Source organism: Branchiostoma lanceolatum, chromosome 1 (genome assembly GCF_035083965.1).
Source record: "Branchiostoma lanceolatum isolate klBraLanc5 chromosome 1, klBraLanc5.hap2, whole genome shotgun sequence".
NCBI classification, from domain to species: domain Eukaryota; kingdom Metazoa; phylum Chordata; class Leptocardii; order Amphioxiformes; family Branchiostomatidae; genus Branchiostoma; species Branchiostoma lanceolatum.
In genome coordinates, this window is record NC_089722.1 from 4,394,474 (window position 1) to 4,419,723 (window position 25,250).

The 25,250-nt window shown below is 40.1% G+C and overlaps 1 protein-coding gene across 1 annotated transcript; it reads right to left on the reverse strand.

Annotated features, from left to right (window-relative positions):
• Window positions 1-1,133: 1,133 nt before the first annotated feature.
• Window positions 1,134-24,392, reverse strand: LOC136430370 (17S U2 SnRNP complex component HTATSF1-like). The gene is made up of 9 exons (XM_066420915.1): window positions 24,258-24,392; window positions 23,078-23,246; window positions 22,426-22,636; window positions 22,088-22,242; window positions 19,712-19,875; window positions 18,715-18,811; window positions 4,713-4,802; window positions 4,179-4,316; window positions 1,134-3,743 (listed from the first exon to the last, which is right to left on the reverse strand). The coding sequence occupies exons 2-9, from the start codon at window positions 23,228-23,230 to the stop codon at window positions 3,564-3,566; spliced, it is 1,188 nt and encodes a 395-aa protein (XP_066277012.1). The 5' UTR covers window positions 23,231-23,246; window positions 24,258-24,392; the 3' UTR covers window positions 1,134-3,563.
• Window positions 24,393-25,250: the final 858 nt, after the last annotated feature.

Genomic DNA, 25,250 nt, shown 5'->3' on the forward strand with positions numbered 1-25,250 from the left:
TGGACATTTAATCAAGATTGAAAATCAAGCAAAATTATGAAAAAACACCAAAGTTTGGAAGAAACGGGGAGGATACAAGTTTCTCCGGTGCCGGTGTCCATTTCACAACAACTGCCACTGACATGCAAGGGGTTTTCACACCACTGTCCTTCCACAACAAGTCATTTCCTTGTTTCTTGGACGCTTAATCAAGATTGAAAATCAAGCAAAATTATGAAAAAAGACCAAAGTTTGGAAGAAACTTGGGAGGATACAAGGTTCTCCAGTGATGGTGTTCATCTCACAACAACTGCCGCTGACACGCAAGGGGTTTTCACACCACTGTCGTGCCACAGCAAGTCATTTCCTTGTTTCTTGGACACTTAATCAAGATTGAAAATCAAGCAAAATTATGAAAAAACACCAAAGTTTGGAAGAAACGGGGAGGATACAAGTTTCTCCGGTGCCGGTGTCCATTTCACAACAACTGCCACTGACATGCAAGGGGTTTTCACACCAATGTGAGGCCACAACAAGTCATTTCCTTGTTTCTTGGACACTTTAATTTGAAAATCAAGAACTGAGAAGATATTCAAGATGAAAACAGATCTGGATTTGGAAGAAAGTTGAATCTGTCTACATTTACTCCCTTGCATCTGGCTATAATCACTCCTGACAATCTGTTTTCATGTTGATCTTCTAATTCTGAGAATCAACAAATCAAGGCTATGCCAATTTATGTTCTTAGCCCTACAACATTATCATATATTATTGGTTAAATTTCAATAGGTCAACATGAAAACAAAAGGCTGGGAGGAAATCATGAAACTTATATTAGATTCACTCTCTCATTACCTGTGTGTACCAAAGTACAGACTCTTTTCTCATGTAAATCTTCGAGCTCAGCTTTATCTTTTCTTAATCCGAGAACTAAGAAATGAGATTGGTGTGGCCTTAAGACCAAATAGGGTCTTATGTTGTATAAGGAAAGAAGTGTTAGTTTCTGTAATCAAGGGTGTGACGGTAAGAACAAAGACTTTCTTAAAGATGTTTTTAAGTACTGGAATGAACAACAAAGCCGGACTGCATACCAAAGGTAAAAGAAACTTAATCTTGTAAAGTGATGATGTTGTACAAAAATGCTGAGCGCTATACTTTTTTCACTTAATTTAGTTTTAATAGAAACATGTTTGTTACAAAGCACACGATTGAGTACGCGAGAATACGTGATCATTTCGTAGTTTTCGTTTTCTCTGAAGGTTTGTAATATCAAATTTTAGGATCATGGTAAATACAATCATTATATCAGTGGCTATCAAGTTTCTATCAAAATAAACAGCAGTATCACACAATAAGGCAGATATATTTTACAAATCCTTTACATTAACTTTTAGATCAAACACAAGTATTTTGCTGCATGCCATTTAGGGAACACAGGAAAACAAACAATAAGGGAATACAGGAAAACAAACAAATCAAAGAGGTTGGAAAAGGGAGGTACAAACAAAAATTGTATGAATGTAGATGTGCTAATTGTTTTACTAGTTGATAAACAAAGACTCAATGTTAATTGTTTTGTTAAAATCAACTTTACACACTGTAACACAAGATAAATATGTAAGTCAAGTAACTGGATAAATTCTATAGAGTCAGACATTTCAGACAGCATCCACTATCTCTGATCAGTGACTGAGAATGAGAGGCACTGACGAAAGATAGTGGATGCTATCTGAAATGTCTGACCCTCTAGAGAATTCATCCATGTGTGATTGATTTTTATTTTGTATTAATATGCAATGTTCATTGACATAACTTAACAGACTAGTCAGCATTCAAGTGTACATGACTTGTACATGTTATCAATTTGAAAAGTTCTTTAGCTCATTTGTACATTGACTTCCATGGAATATTCTATTCAATTCCATAGCTACATGTACATAGTATGAAAGGCTGTAAAATAATGGCAAAACCTTTTCCTTTGGTGTCTATGTATAAGTTTCAAACATATCATACAGTCATGTATTTCACAAAAAAGGTGTTTTTACAAGTACAACACCTGCCTAATACAGCTGCTACTAACCACAAATATCCTATACATACCATATCTTAATCTTTTTAATACACGTCTTCAACAGACAAACTCGTAAAAAACACACCTGGCCGGAGAAGCCAATAAATTCTACTCGCACCTCAAACTTAACCAACGTTAAATGACACCTCGTCGGGAACCACTCGTACACTGACACAAGACAGCGTTCCTGTCCTATTGTGCGCGGAAAGTAAACATTTAATTAAAGTTCATTAAAGCCGTGTCTGGGGTGTTGGGAGGAAGGGCCCCAGGGGACGGAAGGACAGATGATTAGGGAGGGGGTACTGCCTAGGGGGGTGAAAGGAGGGGGAGGTTCAGTATTGGTCAGGGAGGGGGTGTCACCTGGGCGAGGTTCAGTACATGTACTGGTTAGGGAAGGGGTGCCACCTTGGGGTGGGGGAGGGTCAGTACTGTTAGGGAGGGGGTGCCGCCTAGGGGTGGGGAAGGGTCAGTACTGGTTAGAGAGGGGATACCACCTAGGGGAGGGGGATGTTCGGTACTGGTTAGGGGGGGATTCAGTAATGGTTAGGGAGGGGGCACTGCCTGGGGGTGGTTCAGCACTAGATAGGGAGGGGGCACTGATTAGGGTGAAGGTTCACAAACAATAACAAATTTATTTCAAATGTATGAAGCTCGTAAAAAATCATATTTTGGTTTACTTACATTTAATGAGAATTCTGACTTCCGATACATTCATTAATTTTCTATTGACAGCTGTAATTGTGCATACAAAATATCTTCTTTTTTCATAGAAAACGTAACCTCCAGAAACAAGTGGCACCCTTCCATAGATAATTGAAGGTCCATCCCTTAAATCTAATAGTCGATTCATGACACACCCTCACATGTATATGATTAGCGGTTCATCCCTAGTAGTAAGACATTTTATCAACATTGAAAATCTTAGTTCAGAGAGATTTTCTGTAATACAACTGTCAGTTGTTTGTTATGTCAGACCTTAAAAAATGCAGACACTTTAAGCCTTTGTTGTGACAAGATCAACACAAATACATTTCAAATTCATTTCATACATGAGTTGAACAAGAATTTCGTATTGCCCAGTTGGTCATTGGGAAAGAAATTTTAGTCAGGTTCCTGTCAACACAACATCTCAAGTTATACAACACTGATGGCTTTCTTAGAAAGCAACTACTTTGAATGTGTAACACGTTTTCAACAAACCTATAGAGTACAGAACATGTCAATAGTCACTGCTGACAGGTGGGCACTATAGACAGGATTCATAATGCTGCTAAAAATAATCTAAGCTTACTGTTACTGGACTAACAACTACGAGGATGTAGTCATCTTGGTTGTAAGTTATCTTTCCTCAAAATTACATGATACAGAATACATGTACATGTGTAGGCAAGAAAAGAGGTACCTATCAGTATGACAGTATGACCTAAGTCAGGCTTTCTTTAGAGGTGTGATTATTATCGTGGCCGCATTTCTATCAAGAGATCAACTTTCATTAAAAAAACCTCTCACTTTTTCATCCTTCTGTTTTCCCTCTATCTGACTCTCCTGCTGTGCTGCTGCTAGCTGCTGTTGTTGTTGTTGTTGTTGACGTTGTTGCTTCCGTGGTTACCTCTTTCTTGATGTCCGCCCCCTTGTCCAGAAACTCCTCCCATTTCTTCAGCCTCTCTTCCCTCTCTCGGTCTGTCTCTTGGATCTGGGGTGGGGAGGGGGGCACAACGTCAAAGGGGGAGGGGGGCACAAGGTCAGGGTCACCTCAGTCTATACATTGTACAATCATGTATTTTTCTCAATAAAGTCATGATTGTATTCTGCAAAGTCATTCATATTGTAGCTTAGTTTTCAGACTTATCAGTTGGCTTTTTTATATTTGGTATATTAGCTAAACTTTATGAAATAGCAAATTTAGATTTCAACCTTGCTTTGCAATGTAAGATGATGGTTATGTCACTAAGTCACTTGAAACTCTTTTTTGAAACAGTCTTTTTTCAAAAGTAAAACAGTTTTGATATCAAGTCTGAGTTCCATGTAAGATTTTTAGTAAAATAGTGGACAAACTGTTAACGACTTTATCTCTGTTTCAGGTCAAACATCGACATTTGACTCATGACCCATGCCCTCTGACCCTCACCTGATAGTCAGTGACCCCATCCCATAAGGCCACATTGAGCTGACGACCTCCGAACCACCTGGCGTTGAGCGCGGCCACAGCAGCGTCCGCCATCTCTGCTTCCTTGAATGCCACAGAAGCTACGCCGTCTGGATGCCTCTGCAATGGGAGTCAATAACAAATTATCATGAATCAGATATTAAACAAAGTGTTCAAATGCAGTCAAACCTGTTAGTGACCACCTCTACATACATGTAAGGACCACTGTGACCAATGTGACCATTCTAAGAAACAAGTGTATGCCATTTTCATGTAGCTCATGTATTGCAGAACACCTCTTGAAACGAATTAAAGTTAAACTTTCTTCGTACAAAACTTCTTTATGTAAAGTAAAGAACTCTCGAAGGGATTTCATACATCTATGAGGCCATCATACCATTTAAAGATATTATACAAATGTACAGTACATACATGTGGGATGTTGCTTTTACGTGTACCTCCTTACATAAATACAGCAACAGGTAGAAATAAAAGGTACAAAAAATCACTACTCACATCAAAGAGGAGAACCTTCTTGACAATGCCAAACTTCTCACACTCCTCTCTCAAGTCATCGCTGATCTCATTCAGCACCAGAGGGTCCTCCTAAAAACACAAGAAATAAGGAGTTAATTAACGTTTTACAAAACAATAGGACCCAGCAAGTCAATGGTTCTACTGTGGGGGAATACATTTTTATTGAATGTGGCTAAGCATGAAACAAAAATGGTCTTGTGATCTTTATAAAGAAATTATTACCATATGGCATAATACATACATTTCATTTATTTATTTAGCCAGCGGACACACTCAGGTCTCTTGACCTGTTTTTCAGGCTGCCTGGATACAAATACAATGCACAGACATAATACATGTACATAATAAATGCATGTCAACAGTGGAATTTTCTTCCTTTAGAGACAACAGCACAAAATGCAATCAACTTGTCAATGAGAAGTTTGTTTGTTTTGCATTACCAGTAAACCACCTTCATGTGTAACACACCAGTTTTGTACAGTCGGCACAAGCTGCACAATCGTGTGCAAAATCACTTTATTAGGTTTGATACACCGGGAAGGACCCCTACTCTTTGAGTTTGAGATAAGTGTGGTGGGTTCTTTAATGTGCTCAAGGTGTGGCTCTCCTCAAACACAGGGCCTCCTTTTTTTTCACGCCCCATCCTAGAGGACGCTCTAACCAGGAGCTTTACACTCCAGCGTTCATAACTTTTTGTTTCTCACACCTGTAGTACCAAATTAGAGCTTTCAGATAGGATGAACATGTTGCATAAACTGTATTTGGGACTCGACCCAAGATTCCTCCGTACTTCACACAAAGGAACGAGACACAAAACTAGCTGCAGTGAACATGGGATAAAGTTTCCAAGTCGGTCCCACTCCCAAACAAACATACAAAGCTGTGTTTGCTGTGTTACCCGCATGTATTCAGCGCAAGTGTTGGCTGATAATACCGATGACACAAAAGTTTACACCTCCGCTTTGTGAAGAGTTTCCTTCTCATGACCTTGAGCAAGGAAAGGTGAAAAGGTCACAGCCGGGTGAACCAAGGTCAACCGCTTCATATAAACATGGCCTACAAGTCTATGAAGTTTTTCCTTCAAGCAACTGAAAGATCAAGGCATTATGATAATTCTTTCTGATGATACCCACTTCTAATGGGACTAAAATTATCACTTCAATCTTCAAAATTAATATACATTATATGAATCTTAATCTAATGATATTACAGTAATATTCTTGATAGACAGAAAAAGACCTCAAAGCATACATCTATCAAAAGTGCCACAATTCTTTCAGCTTATCCCGCTGCTTTTGGATCTAACATTATCACTTTTGATTCAAAAGTTTCAAAATCTGATTATGATTATAAATGTCTACTACACAGATCTCAATCTCAAAAAAAAAAGACATCAGGGCAAAGATTTTCTTAAGGAGTATAAGGGCAGGCGTCTTGCCGGCCTTTGTACCATAATCTCCCGTTATCTCCTGCCTGGAGGCTGCTAAACGACCCCAGGTCGTCGGGTGTCGCCCGGCGACCCACTAAGCCCTGTCTGAGCCCTGATTGACTGCAGCTTGAGCTGGATAATAGCTGTGAAAACTTAACATCACTTTCAGTTTAGATACACTGGAGTCAGATATCTCTATATATAATCAAACATGTACTAGTGACCACCTCTACATGAAGACGACCTGGCCAATGATATATACAGTCAAACCTGTACAAAAGACCACTTGGGCAATGTGACCACTTTTTGGTCTAACTTAAGGCCACACCATTTTAATTTCTTGGTTAACGGAATTTTAAAAAAAATGATTGGAAAATCAACAGGAAAACAGAATCTCAGAGGAAAGTTTGTACTTTGGTGCACACAATTTCAGGGAGTGAACAGGGTCAGGTGCAAGTTTTCACCCCAGCCTTCTGTTTTCATGATTTCTTATTGTTTGAATTGAAAAAAAATCTGTTAAACAAGTCTTTACATCTGTCAACAAGCTTCAGCTCAACAGTGCCACTTTCCAAATCAACCAGTTTCTATTCAAATACCTGTATGTTCAACATCTTAGGGAAATCAATGTTGTGTTTCTAAAATATTAATAACACAGTCTTAGGAGGGCCTGCATGCCCCTTTTACGTAGAGCGTAATCGGCCGTTTTAATTTTACGTAGAGCGTTGCCGACCACTCCATAATTTAGCGTAGAGCGTAGGGAGGCTTTCTGAATTTAGCGTATTACGTAGCCGGCCCTCCAAAATTAGCGTAGAACGTTGTCGGGACCCCCCCCATGCAGGCCCTCTCTTAGTCGGGTTACCAGAAACACAACTTTTTTTCTCCAGGTCTAGGTACAAACCTTACAGCTACTGCAGGTGTGCATGAGCCACACACTAAAGAAAGATAGCCTCTATAGCAGGCTCTCTGGGCCTTTTTGGGGGGTTTTGCTGATGATGTCTTTTTGTACTGGGTTGTTTGTGCTAGCCTGGGTGCCATCCTATTTCTACCGGGACTCCTACATTTTGTACATTCGCAACCCTAAACAATTTTTAGGGTAGCAAATGTAGGAGCCCCGGTAGAAATAGGATGGCACCCAGGCTAGTTTGTGTAGCCAGTCCATAACCATTAGGCCGGGTAACAATTTGGTTATGGGCTGGCTGCACAAATGAGCACATAAGTCATCAGCGAAAGCACAAAAAAAGGCCCAAAGAGCCTGCTATGGAGGCTAAAAAAAAGCTGTGTCCACATCCCTTTGTCCGAAGATATACTGAGCCCAAATACCTTAACAACGACTGATGAATAAGAAAAAAATCTCAGATATTTAGGTTGAGCATCTGCTTCGATAAACGCACGCTTTAACAGCTGTCACTTCTGTCAGCACCGAATGGAGATGTCTCATTAGGAGACTTAAAACATGGTAATTAACGCCAATTAACGAACATAGAAACTGTATGGAATGTTTCGATGATACCGTTTACTACATTTCTTGCAAAACTCCGCTCCAAGCCAGTGATTTATGTCTTTGTGTCTGGCAAGACGTAATTGACGAGCAGAGAGACTTCAAACGTTTGTCCAAATCAGTTAAAAATAGGGAAAACAATAAATGCGAAAGACACGTACTTAACCCTCAAACACCCACGGTGGTCAAAAAGGCCTTGATTTTTCCTCACTTGTAAAGCATGCATATTGATGAGGAATCGATGTCAATCACCCCTGTCACTACTGGCAACAGTAGCTGATTGGTTTACGCCTTTGCAGGCGGGAACTAGATTTGTTTTGGTTGCACCAAGCCGAGCAGGATTTTGCCCGCGAACTTGTCCTTTTCAAATGCACGCCTTGTCTCCGCCTCTATTGTTCTCTGGTTAACACATTAACAATACCCCAGCTTTCATTTCAATCATTCCCACGCTCTCAAGCTTCATACTGACACCACCGTTTCAATTATTTCTTGGCTATATTTTGGTCTATCCTACCACACAGAACGCCCAAACCAAGGCCATCAAGAAATCGCAGTTTCCGCCATAACTCGCCGTAATTCCCGGCCGAGGGTTCTAGAATATATGCGCAACCGCCGGAGACGCCGCAGAACCCGCCGATATGATAAACAATACCCCGGCCTATATTCCGTACATTACTTTCTTAAACACGCAGAAATTTAAAATTAACAAATAGAATTCGGATAGTTCATAGATGAAGTCGAATATTTTCATTGTAAACAAAAACATTGAATTTTACCACATACAGAGACCCCAAAACGTAGCACTCACCTTGATACATTTGCGTGTTTGACAAGAACTGGTGTACTGACGTGTCTGGCGCTGTCCTACACAGCCACTCAATAATCACACCCTACGTTTTCCGATCTAAAAACGTATTCTTTCTAATAACAAACTCCTTCTCGTCATTTTTGTACTATAACGCGGTCCAAAGACCGTAATTCCATCGTGGTAACAGTGTACACGCCAGCGTTTGATATGCCGAATATGTCGGCTTGTGCTGACACTAAAAATTTCCTGGCAGCTTTGACTGGTAGAAAAAAATGGTGCATTCCTATACAAAGGAGATGTACGTTGTATAAAGATACCCATGAGTAAATCAATGGGTAAATCAACTGCTGGGGAAATACGGAAGAGATGACAGAGTGTGATTGTTTGACAGCAGAACTGGATTTTTCTTTGTTTTCAAACCGACGCCATGTTCCGACGCCATGTTCTGTTTTTTTCAGATAACATACTTGCGGGTCTTATTCGTGTGTTTTTTTACATTATTTTACCCACGCGTATTTCAATCACCAATGGTACCGTTCAGACGTCTTTTTATTAGAAATTGGTCGAGGTTTCTGTCTCTACAAACCCTCGCGGCCTCGTTGGTAGTTGAAATTCGCGGGTAATTATCTCGCTTGGTCCGGGCGACAAATACAATGGAGGTATTTCCCACTCATTTGCATCTGGATTAACCGCCCCAGAACAGACGCTAGCGAAGTACTGTGATCTTTACCGACAAGCTCATTATCTTTCCAGAACATAACCATTCTTCCACGTGAAGTTCTAAATAAAGCGTTCGATTCGTATTTTGGGTGATATCTCCCGATACCAACGCTAGAATTCGACAAAAAAACAACCGTCCGAAAGCCAACTATCTAGCCGCCATCTTGAAAAAAAATTATAAGATTCTATTGGGCTGATAGGGAACTATGGGAGAAGACGTCCAAACAAATTGGCGAAATAAGTTAAAATCTCTCAGACATCAAAAACTACTCAATAGAAATTGGATTCAAAGTTCCTAAAGTCTAAAGTATGTATAAAACTATTGTTTGCTACGTAAATTAGACCAAAAAGTCCATAGGTTCAAAGTTCAATGACCGAAAGAAACCTATACATACACGTATCAAACGCGGGTAATTTGAAGCGCCGTGTTCGCGGTCAACTCGTATATTATACAGATTTTCAAAGCGAACTAATGTAGTTTGCGTGTGCATGTATTTTTTTCTTAGTGCGATAATCAGATCATGCGTTATTTTGTGCAAGATTTGTGTTGTTGTTATTCTATACCGCCCGGCTAATGGCACCCCCGCTTGTGGGCGGGAAACTTTTGCATAACAACGCTGACAGATCCATAGCAACGTGACCACCGTGACCACCCGGTACTTTCTTATTTGAGACGGTACGTTTATTACTTTTTGAAAAATTGAGGGTTTGCTAAGCAGGAATCCCTCTAAAATCTTGAGTTAAAGTTTTTCTGCCCATATTTCCCCGGTATTTTTGCTCGTAATTTGCTATCTTTTGGCCTAGCGACGTTGATTTTCTCGCCACTTTGAAGGCCTTGTGAAAAGTCTTTAGTACTCTTCACTTTTGATTTTCAACCAGGGGTGCTGCAAAATTTAGGCGCCGCCAACTTCAGTGAATTTCCAACACCCGCAAATTGTAGGCTGGGTGACAGTCACTTCCCATAATGCCCCAGGGCAGGAAGAGGGACATTACCCAGCATGCCTGGGGGCAGGAAGTCCGTGGAATCGACCCCTGGTCCTGACGCGCGACCTCGCACAAAGAACGACACGGCGCAAAAATGTGACCAGATGACATCAGAGATCACACATGACATGATTCATGGTTTCTTATTTTCATTTGAACATTCTGGTAATGTCAAAACTTCTTCATCATGATTTTGTTCACAGCATCACGATAACTGCCATGGGTTTTCCGACCAATTGTAAGCTTTACAAACTATTGGGGCTGTTTTACAGAAATTCTACAAAATCTTAAATTGATCAAAGGGTCAAAATATAAGCTTGCAACCTGTAATTTGAAGAAATAAAATCCTTCAGATTACAGGACGAGATATCAGCAACGTACGATTTGGGAAGCTTGATGAATATAACCTCCATAATCTGACAAAATTCATAATTCAGCCACTTTGAAAAACAGTGTGCTTGAGAGATCTCTAGTGCAGTATCCCTGTAGGAGTGCGGAATATACATGTAGGAGTGCATTATTTGAGGATGTTGCATTGGAAATCTCTTAAAATATACGCATTTTTTCAAGGTGGCAGATATTAGGAAAAAAAATGTATCGCTAATAATCGTACATGATATGGCAACAACCACATGTAGCAGAAATCAATACTATACAAGGCTTGAATCTCAACACTACAAAATAGCGTTTGATTATTGTCATGTGTACATTATGTACATGTGTGACCTGGCATAATATTATAGTTGACAATATAGGCTGAGTATTACATACAATTCACACGTTGCATGGTCATGAAAGATATTTATCTCTACACTATTTATACAGTGTTGATGTCTATCTGTGACCCTCGGAATGCCAGCACACCAATTACCACATTAACACAGGGATCGGAATGTTATCACTGTTCTTGCATCAATTTTACTCTGTCTGTCTAGATTGTCTATCTACTAGTAGATTTTTCACACTTCTTTGACTTGATATTTTCCCCATCTTTGTGCATGTACTAGTAGCTGTATTGATCAATGCTTTGTTGGCTCTGATATATTAGAGCTTAATTCCTACTCATCAATATCTAAAAAGAAATATACAAATAAATCAGAAATGCAATCAGTACCCTTCATTGACTTGCTTTCATACGTACCTAGTACTACAAGTAGTACTTGGTTTTTAGATGTGCAAAGACTGTTCAGCTTATACAATACCATGTACATGTAACAGTGCATATCTTATAAATGTTAGTAAATTGTTGTTGTAAATATATTTACTACTTTTCCATGTCCTGTATTGTACTCATTTTAGAGCATGATGTAACAATAGTCTTCATTTTATTAACTATTTCCACAAACAACAAGCATTTTGTATAAATTGTGTGAATGACATAGACTGGGTGCCATCCAATTTACTACCACTATGCCTGGGCTCACAGATGAAATGTATACCTCACTTCCTCAAATCAGATGGCACCCAGGCTATTGAGGCTAAGTATTAGTACTATTACGCAGATGAAATGTCAGAAGATGACCATCAAAATGTACTCGTAATTCCAGACAATTAAGGAGACCATTTCAAGCATTATACAAGATGCTCACACGTTAACCTTGTCAAAATCTTGACCCTTTCAATAAACTACACGACATGAGAATGTGGGAAATGCGGTGCCTGGGGTTAGCTACTACCTTACAACAACCTTCTTGCTTAGGTTACATCAATTTAACGTGTTGGTTAGATAATAAATTGGCGTGGCCTTGAGTTTTTGGTTCTTGAATGAAAACAAACAAGCAAACTGGCAGATAAACATGAAAACAGAGTCTGATGGGAAAGTCTTATAATAGTACCTTCACTCTTCAGTAACTGTTATTATGCACACTGTTAGCACACCTAGATCATTCTGCTATTGTCAAAAAGAAAACTTGTTCTACAATATTTAAGTTCTTCTGAAAAAAGACAAGCAACAAACAGACAAGTCTTAAAATGGCTAAACACCTGTCAGAAATTCTTTAACACAGTCAATCACAGTCAATTTCCCACAGATACCATTGCAAGAATGACGAGGAACTTGACATCAGAGCTTCTGCTTGACGTGTTCCCAATAGGCCACACCATCTAAATTTCTTGGTTAACAGATTTTTTTTTTTAAATTTTAGCAAAAAAAAACAACAACATGAAAACAAAAGGCTGGGGTGAAAACTTGCACCTGACCCTATTCATTCCCTGAAATTGTGTGCACCAAAGTACAAACTTTCCTCTGAGATTCTGTTTTCCTGTTGATTTTCCAATCTAGCATTTTTTTTAAATTCCATTAACCAAGAAATTAAAATGGTGTGGCCATAGTATCACCAGAACTGACTGGAGGGTCTATGCCGAGAGCAGACCAGCCTGGCGAGCCCTATGCACGTCTGTAGCCGCCATGCATCAGACACTGATGCCTGCGAATGATTGATTGATTGATTGGCCATAGTACTAGACTCTAGGTGTTTCAAGGAGAACTACTGTAACAATAAGTTCCAATACCTGAGAAACATTCACATTAGAAAAGCTTACTGATAGAAACCATTGGAACAAAATTGCACCAGTTCTTGACAAAAGCCACAAGTAACAAACGCAGGGATTTTAATACAAGCACAGTCAAATTCTGTGACCGTACATGTGGTTGCAAGAACAGCATGCACCAATTCTACTAACCGTTGTTGACAATTAACTTGGATTGGAAAGAAAAGTTCTTCCAGTTTTTGAGAGAAAAACCACAAGAAACAAACAGACGAGTGTAAAAAGTGGGCCAAACGCAGGAATTTCCTCGCGTGACCAGCACAGAAACTTCACAGGAGTCAAGTCTTCCTACTCTTTGTTTTCACCTTTACTTCTTGCTACAACTTACAAGAAAACTTGTTCCAGTGCTTGAGAAAAACCACAAGAAACAAACAGACAAGTATAAAAACTAGGCCAAACACAGGAATTTCTTCGCATGTTTCATAAACTGCACAGGAGCACATCAGAGTCAAGTTTTCCTAGTTTTCATCTTTTCTTCTTGGTTAGGAAAAATTGTTCCAGAATCTTGAGAGAAAAACCACAAGAAACAAACAGACAAGAAATATAAAAACTGGGCCAAACACAGGAATTTCCTCGCGTGACCAGCACAGGAACTGGGCAGGGGCCGCGGTGCGATGGGGCGATACGGAGCGGGGGGGATAAAATTTCACAACACCCGCCGCCAGCCCCCAGGGCGGACAGGCAAGGCCGCGCGGGAGGAAGTTTTCTGTCAGCCACGGATTAGTTTTGTCAAAATACAGACGGAAGGGGCGGTGGGCAAATTAGGGGAGACTTGCTTGTAAATCTGGGACAGGGTGAAGGTTGGTTTACAGCACAGCAGCGCCTCCTAGTGGCTGGAATGAAGCAGTGCAGCAAGAATGACTAGTGGTTGATGAAGGAGGAGTTTCTTAACAAATTAGGCGAGACTTGCAAATCTGGGACACAGTGAACTTGGGTGAAGGTTTGCGTGGTTTACAGTGCAACAGCGCCCTCTAGTGACTGGAATGAAGCAGTGCAGCAGGAATGACTAGTGCTTGATGAAGAAGGTGTTTCTAGGCAAATTAGGGGAGACATGAAAATCTGGGACAGGGTGAAGGTTTGTGGCCCAGGTAGAGCAGCGACACCTATAGTGGTCAGAATGAATCATTGCAGGTAGCAAGGACAGTTTATAACTATCAGTTATGGGCTTATGGCAGATAAAGGAAGGGCTTGGGAAATTAGGGGAGACTTGTAAATTTGGAACAGGATGGAGGTTAGTGACTTAGTAGTGCAGCAGCGACACCTACTGGCTGGAATGAAGCAGTGCAGGTAATAATGACAGCAGTGGTTGATGAAGGAAGGGCCAGGCAACTGAAGGTTGAATGGTTTAGTGACAGACTAGTAGAGCAGCTCCACCTAGTGACTGGAAAGGTGCAGTGCAGGTACAGCTTTAGAAGAGCTGCACGCTGTCAACAACCTTTGGACAGACTTGTGGATTGCCAGGTTACTGATTTTCAAATTAGTCAGAGAGTTGAGCCTGTATTTTCATAATAAAAATGTCCTTTTGATCTTGTCTATTCTCCAGGTGAGCTATTTTTCTGCAGTCTTAATGGATTGACTACCATTCCACCTTTGATGGGTGATGAAGGTGAGGAGAGACAACTGGTTTCTCAGCTTACAGAGCATGGTGTAGAAGCGCCTCCTTGTGGCTGAACCATGCAAGTGCAGCTTGTGCATGAGTCCTGTTTACATGTTATACAGTCTGGTTACTTTCAAGTTGTGAAGCCAGGGCTCATTTAAAAAGTCTCCAAAAGTAGCTATTTTCTACATGCAAAATAAAGATTACATGATATAATGGGAAAAGCTGCCTCTTTCAGTTGTTAAATGTTTAAACAATCAAGAAAACAACAATCTAAAACATGTCATTTGCAGTTGAGCCGTGCAAGTGCCGAAAACTTTCCAAATCTAAAGTGACCTGTGTTTCAACATGTCAACAATGTAACAGGAGTTTGTCAACAAGTATTCATTCCTATCTTGTCGGATTTAGAAAGGAATTCCTCCTTTGTTTGGTGTTATCGTGATAAATCACGATAAACCAACTTCACAGGATGAAAGCAGAAGTAGCGAAACTGATCCCAAGTCCTTTGGGATTGAAAAGCAGAGATAAGTCGTCTTTTAAGTTATCTTGGCAAGAATGGATCTCCTTATCAGTACATTCACCATCTGGTTTATGGTCTGTTGTTCCCTGTCTCGCGAGGTTTAGACCTGCTTGCACACAAAATGTAACATCTAGTATTATTATCCTAATAATTGGGGTTAGGATTATCCCTCAAATCCTTTGAAAAACCTTTTACTTTTTTAGATTCTGAAATATTTTTGTCAGGCTGAATTTATATAATACTTGTACATTGTAGATGGCAATTCTTGAATTTCATGATATGCAGAAAATGCAAATGTACAAGTAAGACCCTGGATTTATTTCATAAACAAGTAGACAATTGAACCAAAATTGAATGTTTCATAATTATCAAGAATCAGAATAGCAAAAAGCTGATATTATATAGGGACCATGAGTCTTAATTCTGTGTAATTTGACACCATAGACGAAGTAGAGACTAGGCATTCTAAATCATATAGAGAGTTGAAGTAAAAGTATCTAAAACCTGACTTTATTTCGAAGTGACGATCGAACCAGTGGTTTATACGGACAATCAAAGCACCAAAAAGATAAAACTGATAGCATAGGAACCATTTTCAATCCAAAAAGACTTAGCATTATAAATCATATATGCAGAAAATTGAAGTAAAAGTATCTAAACTAAAGCCCTGACTTTATTTCATCATGGACAATTGAACCAATGTTTCATATATATATATATATGGACAATCAAATTCAAAAGACCAAAAAGATAAAACTGATAGCCTGGGGACTATTTTTAATCCTTTAAGTTAGCAACATAAAAGAGGAAAGAGGCTTGGCATTATAAATCATATCTCCAGAAAATAGAGGTCAAAGTATCTAAAGGTAAAACTCTGGCTTTGTTTCATAGCAAACAATAAAACCAATGTCTCCTATCAAAAATCAGAAGACCAAAAAGATGAGGTAGATAGTGTAGGCACCATGGTTAATCCTTCGTCAATGAAGAGGCTTAACGAGCTGTCTCCTTCCTGTCGCGTGTTAATGCCTTAATGAGGTAATTAGCTAACGAGTCTTTATCCTGCACCTTTGTGGGAAACCGAGGGAGAAATCATGATGAATTTCTCCCGAGGGATTCAGAGATTTCTTGATAGGGTTACAACAAGTGTGTTTTGCTCTCAAATTGTGTGTCATTTTAACTGGCTCTGTGGTTGTGTTACAGGAGAAAGTAAGGCTTTATTACAATCTAGATTGATAAATTCCTAGTTATGTTGATCCAAAATTTGTGCAATAGCTATGGAAGTAGATCCAACAATGACACATTCTACACATTGGCTTATTGTGTAGAATTTGAAGAGGAAAAAATCATGTCTACATGTACTTGCATTGAATTAACCTTCATTCTGCTAAGGTAGCCATTGGTCAACAAATTTGTGTTTGTTATGGGGTCAGGCAGCAGGGAGAAGGTTAAGAATGGCACAAGCTGAAGACCTTTGTCAATGGAACACTTCTACAATTTTGTTGGTAGATTTCCCAGAGGGATGAGAAATCAAAAGTGTCCTTGACTTTTGACAACCACAATCATTTATAATTCATTATGATTTGATCATTATTAATGCCTTTTGTGTAGTAATCATCTCCTGTATTGCTGTCTGACCCAGTAAAGTCATGGCAGACTTAATATCCAGACGTGCAATCAACCAAAGAAGCTCCCCTGACATACATGTAAAACAAATTGAACTTGATCTATTTGTCTGAATCTAACTATCACCTTTGCAAGTACCATGATTGTGCAAATGTCAAGCAATAAAGTTCATTCATTCATTCTAGGTCTAGACCTTCTGTACAATTATCCTCAACGTCTCTACTCAATTTCTCTACTCGAGACATGCAATCAACCAAAGAACACACCCTGACCTACATATTTGACTTGATCTACATTGTATGTGTCTGAATTTAACTATCACTTGCAAGTAGTCATCAACTACTAGAAACACATCTTGGATACCAATTTCTTTACATGAGACAAGCAATCAACCATAGATGCTCCTGTGACCTACATGTACATCAATGACTTGACAAATTTGTTGGAATCTAACTACATGTATCACCTTTGCAACTAGATCTAGGTCTAGAACTAATCTGTTCTAGATGTACATGTAGATCTGTCTATTTGAGGCATGTAATCAACTAAAGATAGTCCCCTGACCTGAATTTTTGACAAGACGATTTTGTTTTCATCTATCAAGTACATGTACGTGTAGCCATTTACTAGTATTACCAGTAGACCCTCTGCTAGGTATCAATTCTGTACTGGAGACATGCAATCAACCACAGACGCTCACCTCCTGACCTGAACCTTTGGCTTGATGTATCCACTTGAATGTTCATGTACGTCATGTAACTACCACCTTTCCAAATAGCCATTTACCATTACAAGTAGTAGGTCTAGGTCCATAGATATGGAGCACTGGGAGGACCTTGCAAGTGACCATTCCAGGTGGAGATGCACACTGTCCAGACAGCTCAAATCAGGAGAAGCCAGACTGATGCACAGCGCAGAAGAAAAGCGGATCCGCAGAAAAGAGCATTGCAACAGAACTGAGTCAGCTTACAGAACGTGATTTTTCTGGCAGAGACTGCCATTCTCGTATAGGGCAGTTTAGCCATAGTCGATGCTGTAGGGCTGTTGTGAATTAGGATTTTACCATGGTCAATACTGACCGACGGAGGCCATATATAAATATAGACCTTTTGTTAGATATAAATTTGTCTACTTGCGAAAGGTAATCAACCAGCAATTGTCCCTGACTTGATGTATTTGTCTGAATGTAAGTATCACCTTTGCAAGTAGCCATTAACAATTTACTACTAGATGTACATGTAGGTCTAGAACTAATCTTTTCTAGATGTCAATTTCTCTACTGAGACATGCAATCAAATTCTCTCCTGCCCAGAATTTCGACTTGACGAATCTGTTTGAATCTAACCATCACCCTTGTAGCCATTTGCTACATGTGCGTGTACTAGATCTTGGATACCAATTTCCAGAGACATGCAATTTAACCCAAGATGCTCCCCTACCCCAATTTTTTTTATTTGAAGCAAACTATCACTTTTGTAAGTACATGTAGCCATTTACGAAAAGCTCTAGGTCTAAAGCCCCTATCTCACTGGGCCCGGGACACATTGCCGACCTCACTGCGTCCTAAGTTGGACTTGTGTTACCCTTGACTTTACAATGCGAATATCATGCAAAACTTAAAAGTATTACTAAAAAGACAACAAATACACAAAGCAAATTCTTTGAGCGCGCTGTCAAATTGCGAGGTCACAGCGAGGTTGCCAACATGTCTTGGGTACAGTGAGATACATGTAGGGGCATAAGACATCAATTTTTCTCCTCGAGACAAGCAATCAGTTGGTACAGCCCCCTTGACCCATATCTTTGACTTGATGAATTTCCTTACAGCTTGCAATCACCTTGGCTTTACATCTTTAAATTACTAGTAGTAATTTACCACAAGACCTTCTTGGCTTCTGTGAAACACAAACTGCTTAAGAAAGCAATCAAGAAAGTCTAGTAACTAAGTATATGAGGCCCAAGTGTACTTCATATGGTTGGCCTAGTGTCACACTATCAACTGCCTTTGCTCACTCACTCACTACAATCATGTAGCTGGTTTAACGAGTGACCAAATTTGCCTGAAGGTTGCCCAATTTCAAAACTGACAAAGACTTGAGCACATCTTTTGCCTAAAAATCTATTAATAGGGACGGGATGGGGCTTTGGGGCTTAGTCTAAAGTCTGCCGATTTACATGTACCTTTCACAAGCTTGTGGGGGCAAGGGTATAGCTCAAAACTGCCCCCTAGTAATAAGAGTGTGAACTGCACCCACCTCAAAGTCCTTTGGGTGGAACATGTTCCTGATGATCATGACTCGCTCGTGTTTGGGGCGGAGCGGCTCTTTTCTCTCCGGTCTCCAATCAAGCAGCCTAAAGAACACAAAAATATATCTTAGAAATACAAAAGGACAAAAAGACCACTTTATAACTCAAAAATGCATTAAAAGATTAATTAATGACTGCAATCGTAGAATATTCGCAAAACCACACCCATCCCCCGCGCCCCAGACAGGTGATGAAAAGATAGGGAGTGCGGAAAAAGTTCCATCCCTGACCAGAGAGCGAGGCAAATGCTTTCCACGAGCCTTAATAAGACAAAGGGAGGGCGGGCGGGGAAAGAAAATAACATACCCATTCTAAAAAATTACCCTTTGTCCACTTCTCTAATCCCCCCCCACTCCCTCTCTCCAAAGGCAAACTGCACGTACTCTATGCTAAAATCTCCCCCTTTATGTACTCCTGCACTCATTAGCATACGCCCTTATTTACATACCTCCTCTGATTGGTTACAAGTCAAAATTGGGTTAATTAATCACACGTCTGGGGCGCGCGGGGACAGGTGTAGTGCTGCCAATATTAGCCTGGGTACCAGCCTTTTTAGCTTTACTCAGCTCTCTCTGTCGCTTCGGTTTTTGGCTATGGAAGCGACCGAGAGAGCGAGCGGAGTAAAGCTAAAAATGTTGTCACCCAGGCTAAGACATTCTTCCTTTGAAAAGAGACCAACTCTTCAGATATGATCTATAATGAAAAAAAGTTTTCTAAGGCAACACCTATTCAAGCTGTTAGTTCTCCAACTAAAAAACTGAAAATTCAACAGGAATCTGACAGGAAAGTATGTAACTTGGTACACACAGTTTCAGGGAGTGAATTCAGTCAGACTCAAGTTTTTCTCCCAATTCTCTATTTTCATGCTTTTGACTTTTTACCAACTTTCCTATAAATGTTTGAGTACCAAGAAAATAAAGTGGTGGGGCCTAAACAAAATGTCACCTTTCTTGCATGTTCTTCTCTTTCTTCTGTTTCTTCTTCTTCTTCTTCTTGAGTGCAGGGTTGTAGGCCCCCTTCAACTGGAACTTGGCAGGCTCCACATGGATAGTGTGGCTCCGGAACTCATAGTTATCCAGAATCTGCAGGGCCAACTCTACTGACTCTCTCTGCAACAGAGGCGGAGAAACAAACAGTTAGAACTCTATTCTTTCCACTCAGGTATATATACTCCCACTTTCCTATGACAGTGAGAGATTGGAACTCACTTCCACAGGACATTACATGTAGACATCACCGAACCTGCCAAGTTTAAGGAAGCCGTGCTCATAGGGAGCAATAACGACACATCACACTCCTCCCTGAGCGCTTTACTCCAACAGAGGAGTGTGGCTTAGTATCTTATCAAGATCAAGAACATATAAGGAGAAATAAACAGTTAAGATAGTGTCTCCTGAATTCATAGTTATCCAGGATCTGCAGGGCCAACTCTACTGACTCTCTCTGTATGAAACACAGAAGCAGAAATAAACAGTTAGAACAGTTAGATGGTGTGACTTCTGAACATGTAGGGTAGACTTCACCCCTTTGCTCTACAACCTTCCCAGACCGTACAAGAAACAAGAGCTTTTAAAAAAAGCTGGCGTTTCGGCTACATTTATAAGTGTGAATTGTCTTTTCCCTTTACTTGAAGTAAAATCTGCCAGAGGAAGTCACTCAAGGGCTGTTCAGTCTATAAGAAAAATTGTCATTTTGGGAAATGAGTACTGTTTAAATAGAGAAAGGCAGATTGGGGAAAGCAATTTTGAAGTTACGTCACTTAACTTAAGTGCTTTTGAAAAAGCTGGTCTTGGCCTACAACTTGTACTTATTTGTAAAATGTATAATAGGCTCATTATAAAAGCTATCAATGTTATTATGTACATGGCACGCAATAAAACATAAAATTTGAAAAAGCACCATTGAATCATCAGCACTATGGTAATTAAGTGAAATAGAAGTTCATAACAGCTAAGGTTCTATCTAAAATGACTACCAAATGTCAAACAAATCAACAGCTACCTCATCCGTATTATTCTGGTTTCCGCATTTACAACATTTCTTCCTTATTTTCCTGGGTAATTTTGCTAAAATTCATGAAAATTCCCATAGTTTTGTGCCGAGGGGCGCCACTTTCCACGTCCGTGTTGTCTGAATGAAGTCGATACTGAACAATGGAGCATTTGCTACTGTAACAAAGAATCGCTGTTTTGCAAACAACATCAAGAGCCTCTGTTTACATCGGGGATAGAAGTTTAGTGGCGAGTGTTTTGCAAGAATCATCTTACCGCGCATAGGAGCCGCTGCACGGTATTTTCCATTACAATGAACAGAAAAATTCGAATGCCGGGTTTGGAATCTATGAAGTCCTGTTCATAAGACAAAGGCCTTGTATATATTAAATGAATATTTAAAAATAACAAATATAAAATATTTCTTTATTTATTAATGAAAAAAAATGATATTCATAAATATGATATTGATAGATTAATATAATATCAATATATATTTTTGATATTCAATATCTAAAAAGAAAAAAAAAATCCATGCACGGAGACGAACCCGGATCTTCTGGGTCCGAAGTGCTTCACGTTGCCAGATCGGCCAAGCTGCGATACGTAACTATTCATTCTGGACGTAATGCTATAACCTCACTATATGGTATCATTTATGCCGATTTTTGGTCGTTTTCTTGACGAAATCATTTTTTTTCTTCTGCAATCTTGTGGAATAGATGTAATATGGTCATTTTTCAGGATATCAAAGTCCGAAACCACAATGCAATGATATTTCCGAACAGTTGTAGCAGTTACATGCGGTCGCCGTCCTGTGTCACATGCAAATCTAGCCTGCCTGCATTTTCGTGCTCTCTTGCCACATAAGGCAACGGCTATACAAGGATTTGAGAACGTATTGCCATATAAGGTCTTATTGTGTGCGACACAGTGTTGAACCAAGCTTCCCTGGTTCCTTCCTCCTTGCTTGAAGGTAAAAGCCAGGACAATGCGTTCCGGCGTGCATGCGCCGAAACGCAAAAAAAGAAGCACTCACAGTCACACTCCCCTGCACATACAGACACACACCTGTGCACACACACACACACACAGACAGACACATACTAGCGAACACAAAGACACACGTACATACAAACACACTTATTGTATTGTAATATAGTATTGTGTACATTGGGAATTTCAGAAACACACACACGCACACACACACACACAGATTCACAGCAAAACAGATACACAGATGGACAAGTTAAAACATTAATTTAGCTCCTTAGGGTGAAGTTACAAACAAGTGCATGTATGTTTTATGTTCCCTTTTCTCCTACAGTACCTTGAGATAGCAGCACCTCCCGTCTCCCTTCAGCTGTCCGTTCTGATCGCGGTACAACTTGAACTTGGGCTGGCCTGTCTCCGCGTCCTCCATGATGATCCCACACTTCTGCATCAGGTCCTTAAACTCATCATCTGTGATGTCTGTCGGGAGGCCTGATAAACAAAACAGGTAAACAAAAACATGAATAAATATCTGCCAATATAATGAAACATAAAACAGTATTGTTTGGCACTTTGATTCAAAGTTTGAAAACAATATAAAGTCTATTCACAAAGATTCATTTCAGATTTTTTAACACGAGTCTTCTATGAATATCAAAATTTTGAGCAGCTCACCTGAAACATAAACGTTTGTATTTTTGACCTCGTCAACATCAAACCACTCAGGGTCATTAGCCTTTCTCTTCTCCCCCGGCTTCAGCTCCTTCTTCGCTTTCTTCTGTTGTTGTTGTTGTTGTGTTTGTTGTGTTGTTGATGCTGTTCGCTGTTGTGTTGCATCTGTCACGCCGTAGTTTGCTTGGTACGCAGCTATGAAGTCATCAGTGATCTGGAAAAAAAAAGATACAGAATCTTGACTTAGTAATCCTCACTACATATCGTTTTAGGGTAGACAAATGATATATCAAGCTTTTCAAAACGTGTCTTATTAAGACAACTTTAAGACATGCCATACCTAAGGAAACCAAACCAAGCCATCATGGTCTCACTAATACACTGTCCCGTGTACATGAAGGAACTAGTCTCCAGAGTTCAAGACCATCTCAAGATGTGCCTTAGACGATCTTAAGACATCCCGACACTTAAGAAACCTGGCCAGTTTCTCCTAGTCCCACTCATTCACTATATATGCTTTTATGCCATCATCAGGCTAGGGTCCGTGTAGATGGACTACATACATCACTCTACAAGACCTGAACCTTTAAAGATGTCCCCTACTTACACCACCCTACAAAGATATGCTTTAAGAAAACTCCAAGATGTGCCCTACCTTAGGAAACCATGCTAGTTTCTCCTGATCCCACTCGTAGACAGTCCCGTCATCAGGGTCCGTGTAGGTGAAGGGGTCCCCGTGCTCTCTCTTGTGTTGCTGGATCTCCTCCTGCTGCAACTGGAACTCAAAATCCTCCTCGGCCGCCGCCATGGTGCAGGGGAGGGTTCTGGGAGGGGGTGGTGGTATAAAAATCAGGAGTTAGACTTAGATAAATCAATGAAGATAACACAACCAGGTACATGTACTACTGTACTACTAGTAGACAGTACCTTAGGTATTACCTGGTAGTACTACTAGGAGTAAAATTTAGCCTGTGTCATCCTGTTTCAGTTCCAGGCCTTACCTTCACCGGGAACTGAAGCAGGATGACACAGATACTTTTTAACAGATGAGTTAGATACTTTTATAGTATATTTTGGATAAAATTGTGGTCACCGACGATAGACAGTGGATATTGTCTGAAACGTCTGACCATTTTCCAAATCTTATCCACCAGTTGCTTGAGTAACTAGTACCTTGCGCAGAGTTAGATACATGTATGAATGGCTTACTAGTAGGTCTCACAAGTTGTTCAGTGTGACATAAGTTAAAACAAGCTGCTGTTGCGTGCCTGATCATGATTTTAACCCCCTTGCTTATAGTACCGGATGGGCAATTCAGATTTAGAAGATTGTTTACTATATTTGTCTGGGTAGAGATCGCAATCTGGTGGTATCACTGATTCTGCCAAGTGCTAATAGAGATCCCCATTTTAATCTGCATTTCAAAGACAGTCAACTTGTTTATCTTAGTTTCTTTATATATGGTACTACTGGTAGTGACCGAAGTTTCTGATTTCAAAACTGGAAACATGCACATGTACTGATGTACGACCTAAATGATCTACAGCGCACAAAACGTTTGACAATTGTGATAATTTCTGCGGCGTCGACTAGACCTTCTATACGTGCTTAGAAAAACGGACTATATATAGAGCCATGTGTCTAATATGAACGCCAAATTATGTCAACGCCTTACAGCGACTTATACATGGCCCTGCAGCTATCGCTAAACTGGTAGCTCACAACGACGTAGTCGCCCCCCTCCCCACTACATCGCACTGGACATAAATCAAGTTGCTGTAGAGATGTAATTCCGCAGATCCGTGAATATTCTACATCCTTCTGTTATCACTAACCGTTGGAGGAGCCCCTGACACAGGAACCTCCGCGATCGGCGAGCTGGCGGGAACTCAACTTGGCGCGTTTTCACGTCGTCTGGACGTCGCTTCGACTAGCATGGACGGGCCCGTTTTACGGCTAGAAAACAAGACCGCTTTGCGGCTTATTTGTGTCGTAATCGTCCACAGACAGAAAGTAGCGTCGTAAACTCTTAAAAGTGGCTATTGACAAGGGGATCCTGTCAGCAGTAGAAAAAATTGCACTACTGACAGGACGATCCTGGTGTGTGTGTGCGTGTGTGGAGTATTGGAACTTAGCATCCCCCCATGACAAGAAAATTAGAAAGATATATATATATATGTCGCGTGGTATCCTGGATTGTACTTGTAGAAACGACATTTTAGTGTGCTAATTTTGAGTGTAGTGTCACTTTGTGCTCTTCTTGAATGCGGTATCAAAGTCTTATTGGCTGTGGTTTCATGTTTTGCCGCTTCAAAATCAAATCTCTCGTTACAACGTTTATGGTCTCTAATATATAACAAATGTATTTTGAACACTGCTGCATTTTGTTTTACCCTTCCATTTTTTCGCGCTCTCGCATATAATATAAGAATGCTATCCACACAGTTTACTTGCTTTAGCCTACGGTTACGCTCGAGGTTAGGAACCCTACATGTACCGCTGGAATTACACAGAAGAAGAGACCACCAGAAAGAATTAATCATTCGGCAGCTTAATTACCAATCGTCACAAAATGCGAGGAAAAGTTCTATTGAAAACCAAAAGAAAGCCTTCTTGTACCACATTCCGTCCTTGAATAGCTCTTGTCCTTTCCCGTCACCGTCTTACTTTGTCAGTTTTGTGTCTTCTCCAAGTGTTCCCAAAGCCAAAGCGACAATCTTCCGATCCCATCATCAGATAGTATACATTTTTTTTAGCCATCTTGTGTTTTTTGCGCTCTCACATTGGACCGGAGTTTGCAGAAGATCTCATCCATACAATTTACTTGC